Source organism: Thamnophis elegans, chromosome 13, assembly GCF_009769535.1.
Source record: "Thamnophis elegans isolate rThaEle1 chromosome 13, rThaEle1.pri, whole genome shotgun sequence".
Taxonomy (NCBI): Eukaryota; Metazoa; Chordata; class Lepidosauria; order Squamata; family Colubridae; genus Thamnophis; species Thamnophis elegans.
The window spans coordinates 19,562,326-19,589,189 of record NC_045553.1 but is presented as its reverse complement, the minus strand read 5'-3'; the positions used below and the strand labels follow the sequence as shown (position 1 = coordinate 19,589,189).

The window sequence follows — 26,864 nt, the reverse complement described above, 5'->3', positions numbered from 1 at the left end:
GATCTGGGTACTTGAGAGACCGCCTGCTGCCAATTACCTCCCACAGACCCATTAGATCTCACAGGGTTGGCCTCCTCCGGGTGCCATCTACCAGCCAATGCCACCTGGCTATTACCCAGGGGAGGGCCTTTTCTGTGGCAGCTCCGGCCCTCTGGAATGAACTCCCCACAGGGATTCGGACCCTCACCTCTCTCCAGGCCTTCCGAAAAGCCGTCAAAACCTGGCTTTGCCGGCAGGCCTGGGGGTGATGAGTTCCCTCCCCTCTCGACATGTATGGTTGTGCGACTGTTGTCTACTTTTATTATTTGTATTTTGTCTTTTATGTTCCCTTTTTTCCCCCCCTTGAATTGTTCACCGCCCTGACTCCTCCCGGAGAAGGGCGGCATACAAATAATAAAAAATCTAAAAGAAAAAAAAAACTCTCTCTCCTGGCTCATCCGACTGGCCAGCTGGGCAGGCTAGGCTGCATTTCCTGCCCACAGTAAGCTGCTGGCTCGGAGTCGCCCCTTGGACTCCGACCAGCCTTCCCTGGGTGTGTCTCCGCTTCCCTGCATACTGAGCAGGAGGCTGGGATGGTTTGGGTTGGGCAGCACTGGGGGCCATCAGCTGGCGGGACCCGATCATTTCACCCACGGGCAACACAGGACGCCACACCAAACCAAGCAAGCATCCAACATTAATTTTTAATTACTGTGCAAGCATCTCAGATTTCTAGGAGGTCGGACCAAATTATATTTATCTAGTGCCACCCAGGCGTATTCACACCTAAGAACAGGTTTGTCAGCTTTCTTCCCTAAGGGGCTTACAGTCTCAAAATAGAGCAGGAAAACTAAAATATACTCAAACTATCAACCTGGGAACAGATCCCTAGTGGGGTCCCACTATAAATTTAGGGCTTATCTGCAATGCTTCATTCCCACCTTCAGTGCTATCTATCATGAAAACCAAGCCTGTTTTGGTGAGGATTCTGCGCTGTGGGCATCGGGGCTCTGGTTGGAGATCAGGGGGCTTCCTCTCACCCAAGACAGGCAAAGGCAACTGGGGTAGGAAGGGAGGCCCGAGTCAGGGGACTGGAAGGAGGGAGTGAGTTTCACCCAGATAGGAGAACTCTCAGATATGGAGTTGAGCATCAAGTGAAGCATAAATCAAGTTCAGGTGTAAGTACGCTGAGCATGGTTAATTTTAACTTTGGTGTTTTTTAATGGCTTAGCATACTGTGCAAATGCAAGAATTTTTTAATAGCATTGTAGAAAAGCAGAAAAAGGGTTTATGCAATATTGCAGTCTGCTGCACAAACCCGAGCTCAAAAACGTTTCCCTGGGCATCAAGCATTGGCACCCAGAGCCCTTTTGTTGATCTGGGCACTCTGGCTATGCCAGCCACAGTGTCCAAGATCTCCTCCTGGACAGAATGGAAGGTGGGCTTGAATTTGGCACTAAGCTTCTTTAAGACCTGATTTGGCATTAAGCTTCCTTAGGACCACGGCCGTCTACAGTAGCCGTGCTTGTGGTGATGATTTCATGCTCCCCAGAAGACCTTCCAAAGTGATCCATCAACTCTCCTCTGGGGTCGTGAAAGAGCCATTTCTCTCCTTGGAGCCATTGGGGGCATCTTGGATAATGGCCCAGTGGGAAGCTGAAAGATGCCTTGGTGACACCTTGGCTGCCTTTCTTCACACTCTTGATAATGATCACTAACCAACACAAGGCTGAATGATAAATGAATCGAACGGACCAGGGTGGCACAACCCACTAATTTACAAAAAACTAGTTAAACTTAGTCATCCAGATGCATAAAGTATGACTTTAATTGACCAAGTTGAATAAAATAATAGCATTGGAAGGGACCATGAAGGTCTTCTAGTCCAACCCCTTGCTTGAGGAGACCCTGTACCATTCCAGACAAATATCTGTTTGTTCCATCTCTTCTTGAAAACCTCCAGTGTTGGAGCTCTCACAACTTCCAGAAGCCGTCTGTTCCCATGATTGTTTCCACTCAGAAAACGCATCCTTAGTTCTTACTCAGATCTCTCTTTAATCATCTTTCTCTCATTACTTCTAGTCCTCCCCTTAGTTGCCTTGGAGAATAGGTTGGCCCCTCTCCTCATTGTGACAGCCTCTCAGGCATTGGAAGATTGACATCATCTAATCCTGTCTTCCTCTTCATTAAACTAGAGATGCCTAGTCCTCCCAGCTGTTCATTGCCCAGTTTAGTCTCCAGACCCTTCTTGATCTTGCTTGCTCTTCTCTGCACTTTCTAGGGTCTCAGAATCTTCCTTGCATCATGCCGACCAGAACTGGACTCAGTATTTCAAGTGTGGTCCAAGTGCAACACGACGTGGTACTATCACTACCTGTGATCTTGATGCTGTTCCTGTTGATGCAGCTTAGGATCGCATTGACTTTCTTGGCAGCTGCAGGACACAGCTGGCTCCTACTTAAGTGGCTGCCCACTAGTAGAACTAGATCCCTCTCATAGTTACCCAGCCTCCCGAGAGGAGGGGGACCCCTCACCCATGCCCCCCCTCAGGAATGCAAGCAGGGACTCCCAGGGAGGGCTGGGCCAGAGCCTCTGCCCCGCCCAGGGTCCCCCCCAGCAGTGCAGGCCCTTCTTGCCTCATCATTTCTGCAGGCATGGGCTCAGCTCCTGAGCGCCTCCCTTCTGCAAGGACTTTGTTCACACAGACTGCCCTGCCTACTGGGAGTGGGGAAGTCTTGCAGGAACTGGGCGGAATGGGCTTCCCTATCAAACAGATGCTGCTCTGTAAGGATCAGGCCTGTGACTTGCTCCAGACAAACTGTAAATATTACTCTGAGAGTTTAATAACTGGAATAATTTCAAAATAAATGAGTAAAACCATTTTTCAAGCAAAACATCAACAGTTGAACAATTTTAATAATGAAATAATTTATTTTCTAACAATTGAACAATACAGAAGTATACATATACACAGCAAGATTGACTAAAACATGTAATTTCTAAAAATGCATGTGCTAACTGTAATAAAAAGCACCATTATATGGTCTTGACATGGGATTTGTAATGATGTGGTATTTACATTTGGAAACTGAATCCTCCCTCCCTCCCCCCCCCTTCGCTGCTCCCTGCTTAGGCTGTGTTACAATTTGGAAGACTCCAAAACCAAATTCAAAAGTTCACAATTGCAAGTGATGTTCAGAGCACCTACTTGTTGATGTGGGAAACAACAGCACAATACTAAAGCCAGAGGTGCCCCAGGCAGGTCGAATTTGGGGGCATGGCAGGAAGGAAGAGCAGATGGGAAGAGGAGACTTTTAAGTGTCCTTCAACAGGGCAATAACACTTAAAATAATAAAGAGGTTTGCTAAAATAATCTTTATACATACATTTTGTAGCATAAAAAGAAATTTCTTCTGCTTAATAATTTGGGATAGCTCTTCTTTGAAACAAACGCATCATTGATTCATAGTTGTACAATGAAGTTCAGGTAATCATAAAAGGGAAAAAAGCCACTTGTGTTAACAGGAAGGGGAGAAAAAAAACCAAAGGATGCAACTTACTATTTGTAATGGGGGAGCAAGTGCATAACTAGATATGTAAAAGCAGCATTCGTCCCAATACAGTTAAGTGTCAAAACCTGAATTTGTGACCAAGGGGGCAAAAGGACTCTATGAGCCCCATTATATTGCTGTACATCAGATGCCAAAATTTAATTAGGCAGTGAGCACAAAAAATACCCCCCCTTCACACACACCCCAGAGAACACAACAGGGCTCTCTCTTCCGGGCGGTGTTTGTAAACATCATGGCAGAAAACGGTGTTCTAAAGGGAAGCCAGAGAGATTCTGGGGACCTGGGAAGAGAGAAGGGCCCATTGGGGGAACAAAGTGCTAAAATGGCAGTTGGCAGTGCACACCCTGCTAATGCCCAGAGCTCTGCAACCTTTTTTGTGGCACCTAATTACACATTTCAAATAAGTGCTTTGAATTTGAATCAAAAACAGGTATTCACACAAACCCTGGAAAAAAAGTTCACAAGATGTGTCTATCAGCACCTTGAAAGCTCTGCTTTATTAGAAAAATACACAGTAATAAAATTTCTGGGTGTTCAACACCCAGGAAAAGATTCACCAGGTAAAGACAATACTTTTGGGATATTTCAGATTGTCACCCTGACAGCCATGTTTATTTTTGATGAATAAGAGCACAAATTCTCAACTTCCATTTCCAATTAAGTATCCTCTGGATTTACTGTCTGCAAAAAAGTTGCTCAGTGCCGCAGCGTTTAGTGGTCTTTTAAATGCACCCATGCACACGCACACCCACACAAACTTCCAGTTGTAAACACAGATACAGAAACGCAGCTCCCCATTAAGGATCTACAAAATTAATTTTCTGCAGCTTATTACATAATAATGCTGGTGGATCAGTGAATACGGCAGAAAGGCTGGCCACACCAGAATGTCACATTTAGAGAGCCCAGTCCACACGCTAACAGACCACGTGGTCCCTGCTGCCTCCACAATCGTTCAAGGGCACCCTGGCAGACTAGGAAACTTCGGCTTCTCTCCCTCAACAAGGCAACTGGTGTGGCCGTTCACCCACAGCTACACCTCTATTGAAAAACATGGCACAGTGCTACACAACCCTCCCGAATGCTTGGGCAAGGTTCAGACATTACGGAGCCTGCTTGCAATGGGGCAACTGTCTCAGGGAGGGACCGACCAAAGGCCCCCAGATGCATGGAGCAGCCAAGACCAGTCCTAACCAAGACACTGGGAGGGGCCCTAAAGGCCTCTAGGAGGATTCATCTATTCATTTAGATGTTTTTGAAACATCACAGATTGCTTTAGTCTAGCTTCTGAAATTAGTGCATCCTTTATGGAGTTATAATTATTTTCTGTACCACCCACATTTTGAAAGGAGCACATCCAGAAAGTGCAAAGCTCAATTACTGGCTCTCAAGAAGGACAACAAAACAAAACTTCAAAGTACTTTACTAAAGAACAGAATGTTTGCACCCTCCAAAATCTATTTTCTCAAGTGCACTATGGATATATCTGCAGCTTCCATTTATTCAGAGGGGGAGTCCTCCTGGCCAGGAGGAGTCTGAAGTAAACTGTGCCCAGTAATTCACAAAAGGCACAACAACAACAACATCAATAAAAAACCCACAGTAAGTGTTGTTACTTATAAAGAAAAACATACTAATTTTACCCTATCAAGTGCCTTCCAAATCAAAGGCTACTTTGAACTTTAAGATGACAACATGGAATTGAATGTGAGGGGCAATTTTATGCTACTCCTTAACAAAGAGAGAAACTCAAAGGCCTCTAGCAAGAAACCTATCCAAATCAAGGGGGTGCAAACTGCAGACTGGGAGCTCAGTCTCTGAAGGGTTTTCAGCAGGGACTCCTAGATGCCAGTCAGCTGCTAGTGTGATGCAGGAAAGTCTCCAGCAAGGAAGAGACCACGGAGAATTCCAGCTCTTCTTCCTACTATCTTGTCTTGACTCAAGACCATGCCAAGAAATTGATATGGAGATCTTTAGCCATTCACTAGCCCCACTTCCCATCTCAAAAACTGACTTTCTTAAAGCAAATCTATTTTCATAGTATTTGCTTGGGTATCTGCTAGTGGATATAAGCAAACCTGGGATATGTAGTAAAGCACACTTGCCACATAGCCCTTTGAGAGTAAAGTGGCAGGAAGTTGCTTGACTGTCACTCTGACAGTCTGTAAGTGCTGGGCAAGAACTAGCTGCATACAAAGAATCCTTGTTAAAAGTCACTGGCAGCCAATAAAGTGGGCAGTTCAAAGCAAAAAGAAGGGGAAAAAGAAGGTTCATTAGACTTTGACATACAAAGTTTCCTAATCATCTATAAAAGCACAAAATCATAAGAATAGTACATTAGGTTGATATAAAAATGAATAAATACTATTTATAGACCACATTATGTACATTTGCATGTGTTCTACTTAGCTTAAATGAGAAACGCTGCAGATGTCAGGAGTGCGAAAAGGGGGCCAAGAAGTCGTCCAACATCCAAACCAAAACCACACACGGCACATTGGGATTCTTCTCCCAAAGAATTCCACCTGGTAAAAGAAGTGCTAGAATGCCAAGAGGGCAACCGTGGAATAATTACTCTGAGGCCATCTCCTCAGTCATTAATTGAAAGCTAGCGCAGCTAACTTTGTCACTCAGTTATTGCTGAATTTTTAAGGAAACAGGTCGGACTGGTTGGTACCAAGTATGCAAACGAGGCATCCTACTTCATTTGTGCTAAAGGGGTTGAGATCAGCTTTGTTCATCTCTCTGAGGTAGAAATAATTGTCCCAGAGACAAAAAGCAAAAACACTCGGCAGCCCAAAGAGCTGCTAGCAATAAAAAGAACGTGCAGCTGTCAATGCAAAGATGATATAATCAAGATTGCACAAGTGTCGTATTTGGTCATCTGACGTGAAACTATGGAGATCCTACAGGGCCAGGCAGCTCAAAGAGAAAACCATCCCCAACTCCCATTCAGAGCCTCCGGGACAATTCCACCAGGCCGGCTCTCATTCTGCCAAACTTAGTTCAGCCTTTTAGTTACCCTTCTCAATCCTATTCCCAACCTCTGGGTTGGCTACTTTATTACTATAATGACTTGGAACATTTCAGAATTTTTTTTTAACAGTGACTGGAAAGATTCACTGCACAATTCCCTAACAAGCTTATGTTCTTTCAAGCCTGTCGTGTCGTTTTCAACTTCTGCCTGCCGCTGTGATGCCATGAAGGTCAAAAAAAGGAGGGTCTCTTTTACAATGGCTGCCCCTGGAGGTTCGTCTGGCTTTGGTTTCCAAACAGCACCTATCCCCTTCAGCCCTGCTGCCTCTGGGTGAAGATCTTCACCCAGAACATTAAGCAGCTGCAGCCCAGGCCCAACACACCCAGTGGCTGTTCCTGCAACACTATTGCAGGGGCTAAGAATCCCGCCTGGAATGTTCGGTCCCCCAGAGATGAAGGTACAGAGAGGAAAGAGGCTAGCAGATGCCACCAGAGGCGTGCGCCAGGGAGGAACTTGTAACCCACAACACTATGCACTGTTTTCAGACTTAGGCAAAGCAGGTTTTGGTAACGTTAATGGTGCAAGAAGTTTACGTGCAAGAGAATTGTGGAGCGGTCCAACAACATACTACCTAGCGAAATCCAAGGAGGAAAGAGCAGTGGATGGGGCGAGGGAGGGGGCGCTACCGGCTCCTTATAGGCTAAGGCAGGCCTTCAGGTGGTTCTGCGGCTTTATTCTCTTAATGCCGGCACTGGAATAGCCCTCGTCGCTGCAGGCGCTCTGCAAGCTGCCCCTCTCGTCGGAATCGCTGGGGGGGCTGCTGCTGCTGCTGCTCCAATCCAGGTCCCCGACGAGATAGTCTGTGCTCTCCACGTCCACCTCCATTTCTTCTGCAAGAGAAAACAGCCAGTCAGCCAGCCCAGGGGCCTCTGGGAAGGAAGCAGAGGGGCGGCTGAGAAACCTTAAATATAAGCAAGGGAGCAAACAAACTCAGAGGAACGTTTTGACCCAGCAATTCATGTTGGAACCTGAGAGCGTGCACACGCACACGGCTGCTGACTAGCGCCTCCTCACCTCTGTCCGAATCTGACCGTTCGGAAGAAACTGTCGAGCCTATACTGTCCATTCGTATGCGCTCAATGCCCAGTTTCTCCAGCTGCCTTTTCAGATGCCGCTGTTCTCGCTGCAACTGATCTATTTGGTGTATTGCTTTCCTGTCGTAATCTTCAAGTTTCTGGGGAAGAAAAGAGGCAACGATGGGTCCCTGAAGGTGAAAGGTGGGTCCCTGAAGGTGGAACGTTCCGTGCTGCTTTCTTTCATCAGAGGATGGAACCGGTTTGAGGGCAGCTAACTAGTTTTAGCCGTTATCCCTGCCTCTCTTTCCATTTTACCTACTGTTGTTTTCACATCTGTTTTGAAGTACACTGTAAGGTGTAATCTTTTGCATTAGCTTGTCATGATTACTTAAAAATGTACTCCAAGGCTTAAAGTCACGTGCAATATTAATTTTAACAGAAAAGTCAAACAAAACATTTTATTTTCCTTCTCCATTATAAGCAAGATAGCTTTAACTCACCTTTATGTGCAATTTAGCTTTTGTTAGTAAACTCAGTGTAGTATGTCTACTGGATTCTGGCCCAAGAGGCACCAGCCCTTTCAGCTTCTCCAGACACAATCGCAGATGAGCGCGCCTGTTAATCAAAATGATGAATGTTAATATTGTCAGAAAGATAAAGGTACTTACGTATTTTCTTAATACATTATCTACGATGGACAAAATCCAGTTACAGATGTAGTTATTTCATCCCATTCCAAGTTTTGAACAAGGACAATAAATTCAGGCATATAAACTGTTCAGATGTACTCTGACATAAGTAAAGCCACAAATTCAATCTTAAGACTTTCCATACATCAAGGGACCGTAACCAATGTTCTACTGTAACTACAGACCAGGACATAAATTCACATTTTAATTAATGTCCCTAAACCTCAGGTCTATCTCATCCAATCATGCAGGGGATAACCAGTGCATGCATTTGAATTAGAGCAAGTAAAGACTAAAGATATACATCTGCATAGAGATTGTTGCATGTAGCAGAGAAGCTCACTTGAAATTATCTGTTTAATACCCAGAATACTATCTGTTAAATAAAGCCAAAGTTTAGTTTGCAATTAAAGGTGGAAAGATTTCTTTTAAAAAATATCCTGCACATTTTTGATGGAGGTAACCTAATATAAACTATCCACATGTTGCTGTCCACCTCACTGTATATGTTACTGCAGAAGGATATATAGTTTTACAAATGCATTTAAACATTTTCTCAAATTGTTATTTTAAATCTATTTTAGTAAAATTATTGAGTGTTTGCAATGAAAACAATCAGGAAAAAAGCTATTCCCTCAGCAATTCCAACGAGCCACTGCTACTTTCCAACATGTCAAGTGAGACTCTCCCTCTGTGTCTTTGATTATCTGATATTTTCTTAACTAAAGATGCAAAAGATTGACCATGTGGTCTCTTTATGGGAGCCGTAAGTCCCTCCTTTGAATGGCTGCTTTCTTTACTTGAAATAAATAATATCCACATCTTAATGCAAATGTTGTTACTAAATTGAAAAGGAAAAAGGCCTTGTGGTAATCAATGCAAAGAGTTAACTCAGACTGTGGGGAGACTTAAAGGGAAAATGGTCCCTCATGAAATATAACCTGGTGCAGAAGAGGACTGGATGTTTCTGGGTGCGATCACCCTCCTTATGAGAGAGGGGGGGGTTTCACAGTTAGTATTAAAAGCGAGAAGACGGGTGTGTGTGGTGAAGAAGGTATGCTACACAGCTACTTCTTTAGTTTGGAGAAGAGAGGGGTAGGAAAATGAGAAAGAAGAGCATTACAGATAGTCCTCGATTTACAATCAGGATACAAAAAGGGACTTATAACCGGTTTCTGCACTTACAACGGTTGCGTTGCAGCATCTCTGCAATTGTGGGATCAGAATCTGGAAGCTGAGCAACTGGCATGTATTTATTATGATGGTTGCAATGTCCCTGGGTGACGCAATTACTCCTTGAAACCTTCTGGCAAACAAACTCAACAGGAAGCCAGATCCGCTTAAAACCATGTTACTAACTTAACAAGCACATTCATTGACAACTATGGCAAGAAAGGTTGTAAAATGGGGCAAATCTCACTTAGCAGTGGAGAGTTTGGGCTCAATTGTGGCCATAGGTTGTGTATTTTATATGTTTTTAAAGGCATTTAATATATTCAAGAAAAAACCGCCAGCACAATATACTACTAACAAAGGTATCTTGCTGCCTGATTGACATCTACAAAAGCTTATGTTACACATTGTATTCACTGAGAAGGGAGGAGGAGGAGGAGGAGGAGGAAAATAAGATCCTATGTAGCATCTATGAAGGGAAGCCACAGGGAAAGAGATGGGACCATAAAGATCATACAAGTGGAACCACCAGACGGAGCTGCTTTCAAGATGCACAGGGGAGCCAGGTTGCAATTAGGAGCAGGCACAGTCTGCAACCAGATACAAAGTTGCCCATTTATCAAATTGCTGCTACTATCAGATGCAGCAGAATGACACTTAGTAGCTGAAATATTTGTCACTGATAACCTGTTTTCATTTATTCAGCAATACTGAATTAGGTAAAATGAGAACCCAGATTGTTGGGATGCAATGTGCTGACTCTGTAAACCGCTGAAAGCTATTGCTAACACAAGCTCTGCTTCAGAATCTCGGTTCTCTAAGATTAAATGTGACAATGCTTAAACATTGAACCACTTTTAACATTTGGAAAGTTGAAGTTAAAAGTGGTTCAATGTTTAAGCATGCTTTCTAGAAATTTATTTATTTATTAAACTTATATGCCGTCCATCTTCCCTAGAGATTGACTCTAAACAGCTTGCAATCAATAAAAGCACAATATGAATGAAAACAATAAATAGCAACATTAAAATTGGTTAAAAATCGACAAAGATGGGAAGGAAGGGAACAAGCTGCACACAGGGAAGAGGTGGGGGTCTTGTCTTTCTCCACTGTGGACTTTTCTTTACCATCTCATTCCATTTACCGTAGTATTATTCAAATCAGCTTTGCCTCTAAGCAAGCTAACTAGTAGTAGTTTATCCAAGCTGTTATAATGGCCTAAGCCACTTCATAATTCCACCTAAGTATTTATTTATAAAATTTGTATGCTGTTCATCTCACTATAAAGAGACACTGGGTTCTACAACATCAAGACGCAGCAATTTTAAATTCTAAATATTAAAAGACAAGAGGGAAGCGTAAATTCTTTCATGTCAAAAGTTATTTTACTTAAACACTAACAGCCATACAAGGTTTCAAACCTAAATAGCCCATCATTGTTTTGAACGTCACTTTCTTTGAGTAACAAGAATAGTCAAACCACAAACTCTTTCCTATAGTGAGGGATGTAATACGTCAACTGGAAGCGCATACTGAAATTCTCAAAATGTCACTTTAGCATCGAATACTATTCATCAGATCAAGGCTAGCATTAATTGCTACTAGCTCCTTCTCTTCTCTTAATACTGCCAGAATAGTGAAAACTGAAAGAGTTTGGTTCCACTATTTCGATTTCCAGTTACAGAACACGCAGCATAAATGGCCCCTTTAAAAAGAAGTAACAATCAATATTCCAAAGGATTATGGCACCAGAGATAAACATTTGTCAATTCTACTTAATGGAGATCATCAGCCAGAAAAACTAGATTTGCACTGTTGTAATTTGCTTCAACACGGTATGCTATAATTTCAGGATGCTTCTAGAATTTAAATATAAACTGTTTCTGAACACTTACCTATTCTTCTCCATTTCATTATGTGTTGATCTTAAAGACAAAAAAAGCATCAATTAGTTAGCAACTATGGAATAAACATGCATTGATAAAAATTAAATATACACAACAATTTCTACTAAATTGTCACCGCTAATATTTATTTATAACTTGACTTTTGATCAGGAGCTGATGATGGCCCTTTTCTCTCCCTCATCTCCCTAAAAGAATCACTAGATAAGGAAGATGGGCTGAGGGAGAGAGACCCACTGATCCACTGAAAGAGAGGATCACACTGGGGCTAGTCCCATTTCTTAAGATTATATCACAGTGGTCTTATTGCTCCTGCAAAATCTTATAACTGTGAAGGATCACATTGGGTACTCCAGCTATATTACCACTAACACCACCCCATTTAATTGCAATCCCATATTACTTGATTTAGTACTTGTACAAAAAGGATAAACGTAGCAAGAGTTGTAGTTTCCGAATTTACAATATTTCAAATAACAAATTAAGTGCACTTTTCTTGCTATCTTAAATTGTCAGTCGGACTGAACCAATCTATAGCCTCCCAATATTAATTGAAAATCCATCTCATGAACACTTAAACCATTTTTCCTTAAATAACTTTTGCTAATTATTATTATGAATAAAGATATGCTACTAACATATCACTGGAGCATACTGCAGAAATTACCTCACTATACTAAATGCCTCTGAAGATTTTATCTGTGCTGCTGCTGAATGGTGACTGGGTAATTATGTAGAAAAACATTTTTTCAAGGCCAGCTGAAGAACTCCCTGAATTTCCTAAAGTCTCTCAGGAATAGAAGCAACCTGTTCTCCATAATGCTAGGTCATTGGCTGTGCTGGTTGGTTGGAATTTTGAAAAAAATCCAATAGTTTATCAAAGGATTCCAGGACTAGGACATATTAGTCCCGGCCCATACATCTTCACACATAAAATAGAGGGATGCACTTCTTTGAAAAACTGTGTCTGAAACATGTTTCAAGTAAGAGTGAGATAAGGGGAAAGAGAAACAGAAGACAGAGGGTTAACCCTGAAATTTCATTCTTCACTTCTGGGGCCATTCTCAAATGACAGAAAACATTATGTATTCATCTTGAAGCCACTAACCACTGACATCAAGGATGACTAAAGATAAGTTACTTTGCCATTCTTTAGCTATGTTACAAAACAGAGGCAGCCTGAATGAAGCTTATCCTCAGTATTTCAAATGGTACTAAAATACCAAAACTAGCTTTAACTGTTAGTTTGTGATCTCTAAAAGACAACAAACCCTCAACCAAACCTAAATGTGCTTCTTAGTTTACTGAACTGATTTGAAGTAATTAAACTTTAGCCTTTTGCTCTGCTTAAAAAAATTCCAGAGATTTGCAGTTGCCTCAAAACATTAACTCTAAGCCAATAAGCATCAAGAGCTGTGGTGGCGCAGTGGTTAGAAGGCAATATTGCAGGCTAATTCTGCTGACTGCCAGCAGTTCAAATCTCATCAGCTCAAAGTTAACTCAGCCATCCAAGGTCAGTAAAACGAGAGCCCAGATTGTTGGGGGCAATATGCTGACTCTGTAAACGGCTTAGAGGGTGGTAAAGATCTGTGAATCAGTATATAAGTCTATGTGCTATTGCTAACATCTAGGGAGAATGTTGCATAAGGCTTTTAAACAGGACAGGCGACTGATTAGCATGGAGTCATTAGTACCAAAAAAGGTTTTGTTACTTTGTATTGTAATGATTAACTGTAGTATTATGTACCTCACCCAGAATCCATGTACTGAATATCATGCCTGGGCCAGCCACTTAGTAGATGGAAGGGAACAATTAAATAATTTAATTCTGTGCTGTCTCTAGTAAGTGTCCATATTTCTGCAGTTGATACATGGCAGCCCTATTTAGAGTACTTTGAGGACTTAAAACAAAAAGTACAGGATACAAATGTATCTTGCAAGCTATGAACATGAGTTATAAGAATTCTCAGTCTTTTTATTAGAAGCCTTGTCTCTCATGGGTGGTACCACAAAAACTGATGTCATCCTTGATCATTATTTGTTAATGGATTTTATTAATAAGGAAAAAGCCATCTCAGGAATGACTGAAAGTGGAAGTTAAAATCTTTTCTAGCAAGATCACAGTTACTCAGTTGCTTCCTTCCTGCTTAGCAGATGGCTGACTAGTTGGAAAACAGACAAGTAGGAATAACTCTGAAGGCAAATAAGGTCACTGAACTACATCATCCTAGCACTAAATTAGATGGCAACATTGGTTTACATGACACTAAATTAGGCCATGTATTGGTCGAGTGATTTGGAGTTTAGCATCTCACACAAACTCTGTCCTTTGTACTAATGGGTGTATCACAGTGAGGCTCTAATATACTTCAATTTGTTTGAGCATGGCATGTTACATTAGAACAATTGGGTTTTGTTACCCTGAATTTAATGTGTTGTTAAAATTCACTCAAGTAGTACGAGGCACAGGATAGAAGATACCAAAGATATACTACAATCCCAAGCATTTCCCCCCCCAAAGTAAATCTTCCTTTTTTCAATGTCTTAATAAATTCAGAATTGACTAGAAAGGAGGGTCCAAGTACTTGGTAAAACAAGACTTTCGAGAAGCTAAATATTAAACAATGTGTGTAATGATGTTTTATTTCCAACAAACACCTGTGACCGACCATTCAAGACTTTTCTGGAATGTCTCTCAAGAAGCCCCACAGGGGACCCCCGCCTCAGCCTACTCAAAGCACCGCAGGGAGGAGGAGGAGGAGGAAGTCAGGCTCTGCGGGGATCCACTTTTCTCAGCCCATCCGCCCATCCCTGGCGAAGAGGCAGCGGAGAGGAAAGGGAAAGAGAAAGAGGCCTCGGCCCTCCCATCGCCCGCACAGAGGTTGGCCTTCAGTTGAAGCTTTCATAGCGGCTCTGATCTCGGGGACTCCCCGGAGTAGAGAGCGGAAGAAGGAGCCCGGCTACAACCAGCACAGCGCGGCTTCCAGGCCTCTTGAAGGCAGGCAGGCAGGCAGGCAGGGAAGACAGCTGGGCCAGGCCCAGGGAGGAGGAAGCTTCGGAAACGCTGCCGGGGAAACGGCGGGGACTCGTCCACGTAGCCACCCCCAGTCAGAGCCCAGTCACAGCCAGCCTGGAGCGGGGCTTAGAGGCCGATTATCGCCCCGCCTCGGGCCCCTAGCCAGCCGGGCGACTCTGGGCCGGCCTTTCTCCCTCTGCCCCGGGGGTTGGGGGGGTAGGTTCACCTCACGGGAACGCAGCAACCCGACCGGCCCTCCGCCTCCTTTACCTGCTGCCGCCGCCGCCTTTCTTGGGCCTGCTCCTCCTCTTCAGGGCCTCCCTCTCCTTGGCGCTGTAGGGCAGCATGGAAGCGTAGCCGTGCTCGGCTTCTGCGGGGGGAAAACGGCACTTAGGCAGGCCCGCCCGCCCCTCGCCTCGCCTTTGTCTCGGGGCCTCGCGTGCGGCAGAGCTGCCGTTGCGCCTGGGCCCAGCCAGCCAGCCAGCCGCGAAGGGGCCGATCGGGGCCGTCGGGGTGCCCGGGCGAGGGGAGCAGCGGTGTGACCCCCCCCGTGTCCCCGTGGGGAGAAGGGCCACTCGAAGGTCTCCCTGCCGGAGGCGCTTTGTTGCCGGGGGGCGGGGGGGGGGCTCCGGGTCGGCCTACCTCGCTCGCGGCGCTCCAGGAACTCGGCCGCCTCCAGCAGCATCTGGATGTTCTCACACACCTGCGCGGCGGCCGCCATTTTGCCGGGCTGCCCGGCTCGTCCTTTCGCTTCCCCGCAAGGCCGCCACCGCTGCCCGACCGCCGGTCTGTGTTTACCCCACCTCAGCCTGACAGACTCGGCGCAGCCAAGCCCGCCCCTTGCGACCGCAGCCCAACCCGCTACCCGCCCAGCGCGGCCGCGATTGGCCGACAGGCGCTGCTTCCGCTCCTCCGTCCCTCTGATTGGCCCTTCGTGGAACAGAAAACACCAACCAGCTCCGCCCCCTCATTGGGTCCAGGAATTGGCTCGGGAGCTGGGAGGCCCTTCGCCACGATAGTCGTAGTGGTTGATTGGGCGAGCCCCAGGATGACGTTTCCTTCGACGGTTCCGTCGCTAGTCTGCTATGCTTGAAAGGGAGGCCTCATTGGTCAGCCTCGGCGGAGCGACATTCTGTGACGGCTCTCATAGGTCCGCACGGTTCCTGTAACTCCATTCGGCTTCGCATTGGCCAACTCCCCCGGGCGCACCGCCCTGTTTATTGTGTTGGTTTCTGTGCTCGGCCCCGCCCCCGGCCACGCGTTTGTTCTATGGTCCCGCCCAACCAGAAGGCAGTCAACATCGAGCCAGAGGGGAGCATGCGCATTGCTCACCTCTTCCACCTGCAGGGCGAATGGCCTGCAAAGCCCGGGTGCTTCTTGCGGTTGGTTCCCGGGCCTCGAGGCAACAAGAGAGCCCCCGGTGCGATCCAGTTGCAGGACTTCAACTCCCACAATCCCCAAGTCACACATATTAAAACGCAGGAATTCTGGCAGTTTTAATCCACACACCTTAAATTTGTCAACCCTTGTCCTAAAACAGCCCAGAAGCGCCATTCTCATCCCAGGGAAGCCTTTTCAGCAGAATATCTCTACCCTGCCTGCTTGGTAGGAAAGTAGGCCCGCTGGAGGCGCACAGGCCACACTGTGTGCAAGCCTGAAAGAAGGGTGCCTGGATGGGCCTGGGCCTGGGGGGGCTCCCCTCCCCCCAAAAGGAGGGAACCAATCTGCGATTGAGGCCACCACTGCTAAAGGCAGAATGTAAAACCCCAAAACAATATATTGAGAAAGTGCATCATATTTACATCGATGTATCATTCATATATTATAAATATATAACTCCATGGGTGTTAAGATAATTACACAACTGGAAGTTCCAGTTTATCGGTTCCCAGGTTTTCTCAAGGTGGTTTCACTGCAAGCTCATCTCATTTTAAAATGTGATTCTCACCTCTCTGCTTTATTTTTAGGACACAACACAAGGTAAGAACAAAACTAAAAGGTTTTAATTTAAACAAAAGGATCTGTACAAAATACCCTTTAGTAACATTTCACATTCCAGTAACCGAAACAGCACCCTGAACGTCTTATGTCTGTTCATAACCCTTACATCTGTTGGCTTCTAGGTTTGTCTGAACTTAATTTTGGGTGGAATAAATCCCATTACCATTCTAGGTCAAAGGAAGCTAAGCATTTTATTTTAATCTGGATTATACCTCTGCTGAATTAATTAGTGAAGCAAACATACTATTCAATAACAGCACAACAAAGAAACCCCATTTCTACCCAGAGTTCTAACCTGTTCCATACTCCCTACTGAGTATGCTTGCAACTGCAGCATCAAGGATAAATTTTGATTATGCCTTTGAAGAAAAAAATACATCCATATTCTCTTGTCAACAACACACCCAGATCCCTCACCATGACACAAGCACTGGGAAGTTCTTCTGCATAGCTTCTGTCTGGATTGAAATATAGTGGTATGCACTACACCCGGAGTCCATAATCTGCAAATCAGCTGGTGTAAGCTACTTTGCCCCATGTGGTGCACCAAGGACTACATTGTGTGTCTAGCAGGTGTGGATTTCCCTGATATTGTATACCATAAGCTAAATAGTGGTTTGCAAATCACCCCAGCCCATTCCCACCCCAGTTACAAACCTTTCAGGGTAACAGCAGTGCTGCTGGATTTTGATAATTGTTCTTAAATTCTGCACTGAGCACACAGGTGATGTAATTATGCAAATCAAATATCCCAAACAATGCCAGTGAATCTGGAAGAATTCAAGGGTATAATGCAAGCAAACAAAGGAACCATTTTGCTGGTTTAAGTGCCCCCTGCTGGACAGAGAGCAGGGATTTAAAATACATTATGTGGCTGAAGCAGCAAAGGAATAAGGGAATTAAATCCCATTGTGCTAAGAACCAATTGTCTTCTGGGTACAGTTTAAAAAGGAATTCAGCAATGGAAAAATAAAGTTATGTAAACAACATATTTCAGGAACCAAGCATTACCAATCAATTTTTGATTCTGTCTTTTGGAAAAGTTGGTCTACTCTAGTTCAATTTTACTCAAGGAAACAAGATGTTTCTTTTTAATTTAATTGACAATATTTAAAAGAGGAAACCTATAAACGTGGAATAACAACATCAGAAAAACCACTCTGTGCAAAAGATACATTTGAGAGGGGGGAAAATACCATTTCAACCTAGGAAATGTAACTTCAAAGAATTATTCACAAAGACCCTAACTCTTTTTGGGTGAGAAGATAGAACCTCTTAGCCAGACAGATGAGACTTCGGTGGAGTTTTTTTATCGGTAACAGCTGCAGACACATCAGGCAATAAAGTCCAGGGGCCTATTGAATCCACCTTTTCTGTTCATGTACTGCCTGCAACAAGGGAAATAAATGTGAGCAAAATTTTCCACAATATCTCTCCCATATTTCTAAAATCTCAATAGGCACTGCTAATATATTACCATAGTAAAGCATGCATTTTTAAATGTCTATGTCAATATATCCAGATAGAAATAAAATAGGTATATTAAGCCTGATATACTTACTTATTGTACTTAAAAAAAAACCCTAAACCACAAAAAGCTAGCTATCTTGTCTGTCTATCTCTCTCATATACACACTAAGCAAAATCTGAAACAGCACCACAGTGTATGGGACAAGTATACCTGTAGGTTTGGGTAAATATTAAATTGGAGGAAACATAAAAATAGATCAAGGAGACAACTCCACTTCCAAGTAACCAGGTAAAGACTCCAAGGTGGCTAGTGGCCGTATTAACTATTCACCCATCGGATGGAAAACCGAGAACAGGGAAGCATGAATGGAAGAAATTCTGGTGGGTCTTCTGCATGCTCCCAGTCATCACAATACAGAAGTATCTGTGGGATGGAAGGCTTTCTCATCAAAAGGACAAAAAACAGCATTGTGCTACTGTAACACAAACTCTGTCCCTTTTGTACATGTGTATGCAGGGTCTGATAAAAAAAAAGTAAGAAGTCTCCTCAAACCTCGGCTTATTTTTTACATATATCTTATATAGAAGTAAAGCTTCAAACACATTGTCATGGCAACTCTCTTGACTTTTTGACCATACCCTGCGGACACCCAGGTGTGATGTTATGATGCACTTACAGAAGAGGCACAGCTCACACCACAGTGCGGCTGTCCTTCTGTTTGTGGATGCTTCTGCCAGAAGTGCAAGCCACAGATCTAATGTACCAAATAAAAGGGAGCCATGGATTGAGGCAGGTCGACAAAAGGCTGGCTAAAGGAGCTTGGAGGATTTTCTGTGCTTAAGAGCCAAAACATCTTGATTATCCTGAGATATTAGAGACTTTGACCAAGTAGGACACAGACTGTCCAGACACAGGAAGACATATAAATGATTCCATAAAAATGGTGCCAGGCTTTGAACTATCATGCCAGCGATGGACAATCCTGAATAGGACTTGCAGCTCACACGGCGTCTGCCAGGACACTCTGTATAGCATGGCATAGAATCCTTCCCTCAGTGTGACTTTGGGGGCCCTCGTCAAACTGTAGCTCACATCGTGACGGGGCTGTAAGCTGAGGGCAGATATCAGGCCAGGATCTGATTTTCTTTATATAAATGATGCTGCGCTTCAATGGTTAGATGGCCTTGACACTGATTTTTTGAACATAGGACTTTTTAATATTTACATTTTATGGCCTTTTACTAATCTAGGTGAAATGCTTGTGTGTATATACAGTACTGTGCAAAAGGTGTAAGCAGGCGTGAAAAAATGCTGTAAACAAAGAATGCTTTCAGACATATAAATAATGATCGTTTATTTGTGTCAATTTTCAAAATGCAAAGTGAGCAAACAAAAGAAAAATCTAAATCAAATCAATATTTGGTGTGACCACCCTTTGCTGTCAAAACAGCATCAATTCTCATAGGTACACTTGCACAAAGTCAGGGATTTTGCAGGATTAGCCAGGTGTATGATCAACTAATTATACCAAACAGGTGCTAATGATCACCAATGTCACACGGTTGAAACCCAGTCATGAACTGAAACAGAAACAGCTATGTAGGAGGCTTAAAACTGGGAGAGGAACAGCCAAACTCTGCTACCAAGATGAGGTTGTGAAAGACATGTCATGGCAAGATTGAGCACAGCAACAAGACACAAGGTAGTTATACTTTGTCTCTCCCAGACAAAGATTTCAAAGCAGACTGGGGTTTCAAGATGTGCTGTTCAAGCTCTTTTGAAGAAGCACAAAGAAACGGGCAACTTTGAGGATCGTAGCCGCAGTGGTCGGCCAAGAAAACTTAGTGCAGCAGATGAAAGACACATCAAGCTTATTACCCTTCAAAATTGGAAGATGTCCAGCAGTGCCATCAGCTCAGAACTGGCAGAAACCAGTGGGACCCAGGTACACCCATCTACTGGAGAAGTCTGGCTAGAAGTGGTCTTCATGGAAGAGTTGCAGTCAAAAAGCCATACCTCTGACGTGGGAACAAGGCCAAGTGACTAAAATATGCACGAAAACATAGGAACTGAGGTGCAGAAAAATGGCAGCAGGTGCTCTGGACTGAGGAGTCAAAATTTGAAATATTTGGCTGTAGCAGAAGGCAGTTTGTTCATCAAAGGGCTGGAGAGCAGTACAATAATGAGTGTCTTGCAGGCAGCAGTGAAGCATGGTGGAGGTTCCTTGAACGTTTGGGGCTGCATTTCTGCAAATGGAGTTGGAGATTTGGTCAGAATCAATGCTGAGAAATACAGGCAGATACTTGTCCATCATGCAGTGCCATCAGGGAGGTGTATAATTGGCCCCAAATTTATTCTGCAGCAGGACAACGACCCCAAGCATACAGCCAAAGTCATTAAGAACTATCTTCAGCGTAAAGGAGAACAAGAAGTACTGGAAGTGATGGCATGGCCCCCACAGAGCCCTAATCTCAACATCATCGAGTGTGTTTGGGATTACATGAAGAGACAGAAGGATGTGAGAAAGCCTACATCACAGAAGATCTGTGGTTAGTTCTCCAAGATGTTTGGAACAACCTACCAGCCGAGTTCCTTCAAAAACTGTGTGCAAGTGTACCTAGAAGAATTGCTGCTGTTTTGAAGGCAATTTGATTTGATTTAAATTTTTCTTTTGTTCACTCACTTTGCATTTTGAAAATTGACAAAAATAAGCAATCATTATTTATATTTCTGAAGGTTTACAGCATTTTTTCACGCCTGCCTACAACTTTTGTACAGTACTCTGTGTGTGTGTGTGTGTGTGTGTAGGTATTTGTTTTTGTAGATTTTCACGGGTGTAGGTATGCTGCTCTTGTTGTATTCGGGTCTATTCCTGTGCAAAATCTTACATGGGAAAAGACCCAAATACAACAAGACCAGCACACACACACACACAGCTAGTCCATACATGATATGCCACAGGCTGAATAAACTTTGATTTGGGGAAAGGAATTTTCCCCTGTCTTATCTTCACAAAGGGGTTTGGGCCTGCTTTACAGATTAATTTTCATTATGGAATATTTTTTCCAGAATCTAGGGAAGATGGGTTAAATCAACTAAGCAGATACATTTATTGGACTCTAATTCAGGTACTGGAGGCAGCACACCAAGTGTTTCTTCCCACAATAACAGTCCTGTAAGGCAAGTTTGGGTGGAATGCAATGACCATCTCAAGCCCTCTAGGGAGCCTCAGTAACTGAGCAAAGACAAGATTCTGGGTCTCCAACACCTTAACGATTGCCCCATGCTAAGTAAACGAATAAGGAATTCTCTCTCATAAAGCCAGGTATTTTTTGCTTCTAAAAAGTTAGGAAGGAACCCAAAGCAAGTTTTGCAAAGGTTGTGTTGATCAAGTGATGCTGAGCACAGAAGGTCCCGGCAGCTCCTACGCTCAAGGGCCAATCTCTTCAAGGGAATAAATGCCAACCTGTATTTCCGTTTCTGGGACACGTTGACAGCATAAGCGTTTACAGACCCATCCACTTTCTTGCCCTGCAAAACAAAGGAAAAAAGCCATCACTTTCAAACAACTGAAAGGATGGCAATGGTCCTCTCACCAATTTCCTCCTCCACTGCCAGTCCAACATGTTTCATTCTGCATTATTCCCAGACTCAGCAGAAAGTTTGCCGACTACCCAGAAATCGCAGAAATCCCATCTGCTATGTATTTACTGCTTGTGCCAACACAAGTGCAGCTACCTTGGGAGCCCTTTGGCGTGGTTCACCTGGCACACTTCACTTTACAACCAGCAAATGTGTCCACTCCACTTGGCTCATGTGCCCCTGTGGCAGGGATGCTCCCTCTGCTCGAGTCATGGGTTCGTCTTTCTTGCTCTTTCAATTGCTCAAGGTCTTTGGAAAAGTCAGCTGTTAAGGACTTCCCAAGAACAGTGGGAGTTAGCCCTCATCTTGGGAGGTTTACTAAAGAAATGGCTTTCTCAAAATAATTTAACCGGATGGTCTCATACATGTTCAGAAGAAGTAACGGCTGGAAGCTTATCAAAGAGAGTTGCAACTTAGAACTAAGGAGAAATAATCAGTGGAACGCTTTGTCTCCCGAGATTTTTTGTGCTCCTTCACGGGAGGTTTTCAAAGAGATTGGATAACCATTTGTTTGGAATAGTGTAATGTCTCCTGCTTTGAACTGGGTTTGGCCCTTCAGGGTCCCTTCCAGCCCTGTTCTATTTAAATGGAAAGACACACATTAATCATAGGAGGCTCATTTTACTTCATGCCTAAGGGAAAACCGTAAGCTGCACAAAAGAAGCCATTCTCTACATTAGTTAGGTCTAGATTAAAGAAGATCTCTGTTAAGGAACTTCAGGTTCTATCCATAGGGAAAATGCAGATATGGTAAGAAGAGTTTCTTTTCCTTTGTTGTGTTTCTTGGTCCTCCTGTCTTTACATTTTGCACATTAATTTCAGGGTGTGTGGTACTGCCTTTAACTACATGGAAGTGTACTCCCCAGACCTTTTGGCTTGTGATGTCTGAACAGAACAGAACAACAGAGTTGGAAAGGACCTTGGAGTTCTTCTAATCCAACCCCCTGCTCAGGCAGGAAATCCTATACCATTTCAGACAAGTGGAAGTCCAATCTCTTCTTAAAGACTTCCAGTGTTGGAGCATTCACAACTTCTGGAGGCAAGCTGTTCTAACTGTCAGGAAATTTCTCCTTAGTTCTAGGTTGCTTCTCTCCCTGACTAACTTTCACCTGGTGCTGCTTCTTCTGCCCTTAGGTGCCCTCTCTCATAGCAGAGTTTCTCAAAAGTTGGATTCAGCACTCACCAGTTTTGTAACTTTTCTTTACAATGCAGACATCCTTCCACATCCTGCTTGCAGCTTGCCACCTTAACAGCAGATGTAGCTTACATACACATTTTAACGTTTAAGGGAAAAAAATCTGCTTGCCTTTGTGGTGTCAAATGAGCCAAATCCCATCATTTTCATCATTTCAATTTCTTCTTCTGTTTTGCCTTCCAGGTCTTCTTCTGCGTAAGAAAACAAGGCATGACAGGGAGATAAAATATCTCATTCCCAACCTGAGCATTATCTAATATCAAGTGTAACAAATGATCCTGGAGCATTAACACAACAGCAAATTCCTTGACTCAGAAATCAGGGAAACCAAAGCGTTTCCTGTATTGTAGCTGGGCATGAAATAGATCTAAGCTCCAAGTATACGTACAGCTGGAAGGCCACCAGCTCACCGTGGCCTTCTCCATGAAAGGGATCTACGAGCAGTTGGGCCTGAACCTCACAATCGATGGGAAGTCTTATTTTAAAAAAATCACACCCTCATCTTATTCAAGGATGGGGAAGAAGGCCTCATTTGAAAGGTGCTGCCCATTTCCTGGGTCTTTCAACACCACTGTGGGAAAGGTCTAGAAAAACATTTGTTGGCCTCATCCCAAGCACATTTTCCTTTTCCTCAAGAAACTGATCCCCAGATAGAGACCCCATAAACTTAAAAGTCATTGCATTAAGTCCAATGTGTTTTATTGCTATTTTGTTTCTCATTTTATTAATTTGTATTTTTTCTGTTGCAATTTTTTTACCCTATATAGAGAAGTCCTGCAATTTTGAACACAATATTGTCAGAAGTGCTCAAAAAATAGACCAACCCACAACTGTAATCAGGGAGGACTATGCATTGGAAACAGGCACCATTTTATTAGAAATGATCAATAATGATGTGGAAAGTTTTTAAGGTTTAAATACAGGACATTAAGAGAGTGGGCATCAAAATTTCATTTTTTAATGTGTGCCAGTGTGTTCACAGAAGAAAGTGACAACAAAGCTTATCTTTATCTTATCTTGTCTTATCGTAAAAGTTAGCTCTCAATAAAGGGGTGGGGAGGCTTTGTCCTCTCCAAGACCAGGAAATGACCAAACAGTCCAGTGCTGATTGTTCAAAGGCTTCCCATTAAACGTTGTCCAATGCACAAAGCAAAGAGTGGAAACCAGAACCTCACAGCAAGGTGTGCCACCTGGGTTGCTACCTGTGATTTGATGCTCTTTGTCTTTGCTGTCCTTCTTCTCATCCTCTCGCCTTTCTTTCTGCCGGGAAGGGGAAGCAGAATTGGATCTATGCCGCCGAGGAGATCTAGAATGTCAAACCAGCGCAGGTTTCACTTTAACAGCAAAAAAAATTATGTATTTGTATTATGAGACAAAATGAAGGGGGTTTTGTATTATTTTCAAATAACTAGAACAGGAGCATTAAAGCAGAAACAAAGGATGCATCCCAGAAGCATAACTGCATCATCAGACAATCATCACTGTTTTGTTTTCCTTTAATCTACATTAAAGTGGCAGAAAAAAGAACAGAGCTAGATCAGTCTGCCTACCACAGGAATGGAGTCCTTTTTGGGGAGTGTTATGTACAATCATTCCAGTATTGACAGCGTAGCCTAATAGCTAAAGCAAAATACATAAAATTTGAATTGATAACACAGAGCTATACATTTGTTGTGTTCTTCAGCTTTATATGAAATTATATTTCTAACACTAGGCAAATGTAGTATATTTATGTATAAAATGATATGAAAAAATAACTAGCGAGAATATAACATCCTTGTAGAGCTGTATGTTATTAATATTAAAATGATCGTCTAGATGTAAATTATCTAATTCTTTTGTTTTGGTTATCAGGCATAAATTATTTATTTGGATACAATTATAAATATCAGTTAGCTATGCCTGTAGGATTAACAAAAACCCTTATAATCAACAGTCCAATAAATTTGTAGCCATGACACTGAGCAATAACTTCAATTTGATTATAGTTTAAAGAATGAACAGATATTAGAAAAACATTTTTCTTTTTGAAATAACTAATTTGTGAAAGAATTTGAGTGGGACTCCACAATTCCTAAAGTCTCTTTAGTGTTTATTTAGAAAACAGTTTTGATGTTTCCAAATTTATATTAGATGAAGGAAATAATTCTGCTCCATTAGAATAGAATAGAATAGTGTGATTGGCCACACAATGGCCAACTGTGATTGGCCACACAATGGTCAAGTGTGATTGGCCACACAAGGAATTTGTCTTTGGTGTCTATGCTCTCAGTGTACATAAAAAGACAAGATACATTCATCAAGAATCATAAGGTACAGCACTTAATGATAGTCACAGCGTACAAATAAGCAATCAGGAAACAATATCCGTATAAATTGTAAGGATACAAGCAACAAAGTTACAGTTCTGCAGTCATTAGTGGGAGGAGATGCGTGATAATTTCCCACAACAATGGCAGTTGGCAGGTCTATTCTTATTTAAACTGACTACTCTTTATGGAATAGGTTACTGTTAGCGGAAGAGTTAGTTGATACCACATATTGTTACTTTCTCACCTAGATCTTCGTCTGTGTGGAGAACGAGAACGACTTCTCCTTCTGTCTCTCTCTCGAGATCTTGATCGCTCCCGTCTCCTCCTCTCTCTTTCACGTGAGGTGGATCTGGAACGCCGGCGTTCTTTTTTTACAAAATAAAACAACAGAGGCAGTAAGTTCCCTCGATCGAAGAGGAATATGTGTCCTAAACTAATACATCACACCTGAAATATTGTCACAACTTCAGCAAATTTGGTCCTCCAGGCACAGATGCTTTACAGACTGCTCCAATGTTAAATAATACTTTGAGGGATCCTCAGTGTTTTCTTGCAGACATTTCAACAATATTGTTTTTTTAATTGCGTTCTATGCTTTTATTCAACTCTTCTTCCATGAAACTTACAATATCATATAGAGTTAATTCCAATTTCTCCTGGCTTACAATAAGCAAGATACTCAAATGAAAAACACAAAAAGTATTTTGCCATCAATTATCACGTATCATTTAAACCACCATTCTACATCCTGCCATGTTTCCTTAAAAATGAAGGATTATAGAACTGGAGGATACTGGAGAAAAGATATTGCCCTCCAGGGATTAGTCTAAAAAGGAAAGCAGCGCAGAACGCCTTCTCTTTCTTCAAGACATTTCAACCAGGCTTAAACATTTAATCTTCAATCAAGGGTGAGGAAAGGGGAAGGAAGGAAAAGGCCACGTACCCCCCCCCACCCCCTCCCTGCAATCGGAAGCCCCGAGAGGCCGGCCGTTCCTCCTCTCTCTTCCCGGGGGGCCTTCCGAGGGGGCTCTGCGCTACGGCACAAGGCAGCCGCCGCCCGCTAAAGGCGCTCCGAGCTCCACGGCTAGAGGAAAAGGGGGAAAGGCTTCCGAGGGGCTGCCTGCCTTAAGCAGAACGGCCTGGGCGGAGGGAAGGTGGCCGGGAAGTCAAAGACCTCGAGGGCAGCCGGAGCAATCGGGACCCGCCACCTCGCTCACCCCTCCGCGGAGGCGACCGGGAGCGGCTGCGGCCCATCGCGCGCGACTCCTTCCCGACGCCCGGCCGAGTCGAAAGGCGCTTCCGGCGTTTGCTCCCCGGAACGTCCGGTGAGACAACGGCCCGCGCACCCCTGCCTTGCACCTCCGGGCAGAAACGGTTTCCGCGCCAGAAGTTCCGCTGAAGGAATCGGGCGGCGCCGACTGGGGAGGCATCGCGCGTGGCTTTGGGCTGGTCTGGGTGGGCCTGAGGTCCCCGGAGGGCGCCGTTTTTGGATGGCTGATACTCCATCCTCCTTAGGATTACATCCCGAGTTTTAAACGTATAACTGCAGTGGCCACGTGTCCTTTATTATCAAGGCAGTCCTTTATTTCAGAAAATCTATTAGAATGTGCGGTTTTTGTGACGTTTATCTTAGTTTTGATATTTAATTTTCATTTGAAAATAAAAGTTTATAACAGATGCACTTTTTTATTCTTTTGAAACTCTTTCACGTTTGCCTCATTTTTCAGGTTTGTTTTTAATCTTTCCCAATAAAATATGGTCTCTGTATTATAAAGCAATGAAGATGGCTAATATTCTTGCCTCCTCTTCCCCCCCCCCCACAACCCTATGAGGTGGATTTGGCTGAGAGACAAGCAG

The 26,864-nt window shown here is 43.5% G+C and overlaps 2 protein-coding genes across 4 annotated transcripts; both read right to left on the bottom strand.

Annotated features, from left to right (window-relative positions):
• Positions 1-3,395: 3,395 nt before the first annotated feature.
• On the bottom strand, positions 3,396-15,212 carry MXD1 (MAX dimerization protein 1). The gene is made up of 6 exons (XM_032229161.1): positions 15,029-15,212; positions 14,657-14,756; positions 11,362-11,391; positions 8,105-8,219; positions 7,603-7,762; positions 3,396-7,418 (listed from the first exon to the last, which is right to left on the bottom strand). The coding sequence occupies exons 1-6, from the start codon at positions 15,105-15,107 to the stop codon at positions 7,222-7,224; spliced, it is 681 nt and encodes a 226-aa protein (XP_032085052.1). The 5' UTR covers positions 15,108-15,212; the 3' UTR covers positions 3,396-7,221.
• A 1,347-nt stretch (positions 15,213-16,559) lies between these two features.
• Positions 16,560-26,331, bottom strand: SNRNP27 (small nuclear ribonucleoprotein U4/U6.U5 subunit 27). Of its 3 annotated transcripts, XR_004256403.1 has the most exons (7): positions 26,225-26,331; positions 25,252-25,372; positions 23,898-24,001; positions 22,807-22,886; positions 21,325-21,389; positions 19,737-20,104; positions 16,560-17,775 (listed from the first exon to the last, which is right to left on the bottom strand). XR_004256403.1 is itself a non-coding variant. In XM_032229620.1 (6 exons), exons 1-6 carry the CDS (start codon positions 26,259-26,261, stop codon positions 17,721-17,723), a joined length of 462 nt encoding a protein of 153 aa, XP_032085511.1. In that variant the 5' UTR covers positions 26,262-26,331; the 3' UTR covers positions 16,560-17,720. The 3 variants fall into 3 exon arrangements, 2 of the variants coding, with proteins under 2 accessions (XP_032085511.1, XP_032085510.1); XM_032229620.1 differs by lacking the exon at positions 19,737-20,104; XM_032229619.1 differs by lacking the exon at positions 16,560-17,775 and having other exon boundaries at positions 19,184-20,104.
• Positions 26,332-26,864: the final 533 nt, after the last annotated feature.

What these genes read in the sequence shown, in the direction of transcription:
- MXD1 (XM_032229161.1), bottom strand. Translation starts at nt 15,107, where the DNA reads ATGGCGGCCGCCGCGCAGGTGTGTGAGAACATCCAGATGCTGCTGGAG. An exon ending in CCTGGAGCGCCGCGAGCGAG is followed by an intron (nt 14,757 to 15,028) that starts GTAGGCCGACCC and finishes TTCCCCCCGCAG; the next exon opens with AAGCCGAGCACGGCTACGCT. An exon ending in AAAGGCGGCGGCGGCAGCAG is followed by an intron (nt 11,392 to 14,656) that starts GTAAAGGAGGCG and finishes TTTGTCTTTAAG; the next exon opens with ATCAACACATAATGAAATGG.
- SNRNP27 (XM_032229619.1), bottom strand. Translation starts at nt 26,261, where the DNA reads ATGGGCCGCAGCCGCTCCCGGTCGCCTCCGCGGAGGG. An exon ending in GCTCATTTGACACCACAAAG is followed by an intron (nt 21,390 to 22,806) that starts GCAAGCAGATTT and finishes TTTGTTTTGCAG; the next exon opens with GGCAAGAAAGTGGATGGGTC. An exon ending in TCCCAGAAACGGAAATACAG is followed by an intron (nt 20,105 to 21,324) that starts GTTGGCATTTAT and finishes CTCCATTTGCAG; the next exon opens with AAATGCAGCCCCAAACGTTC.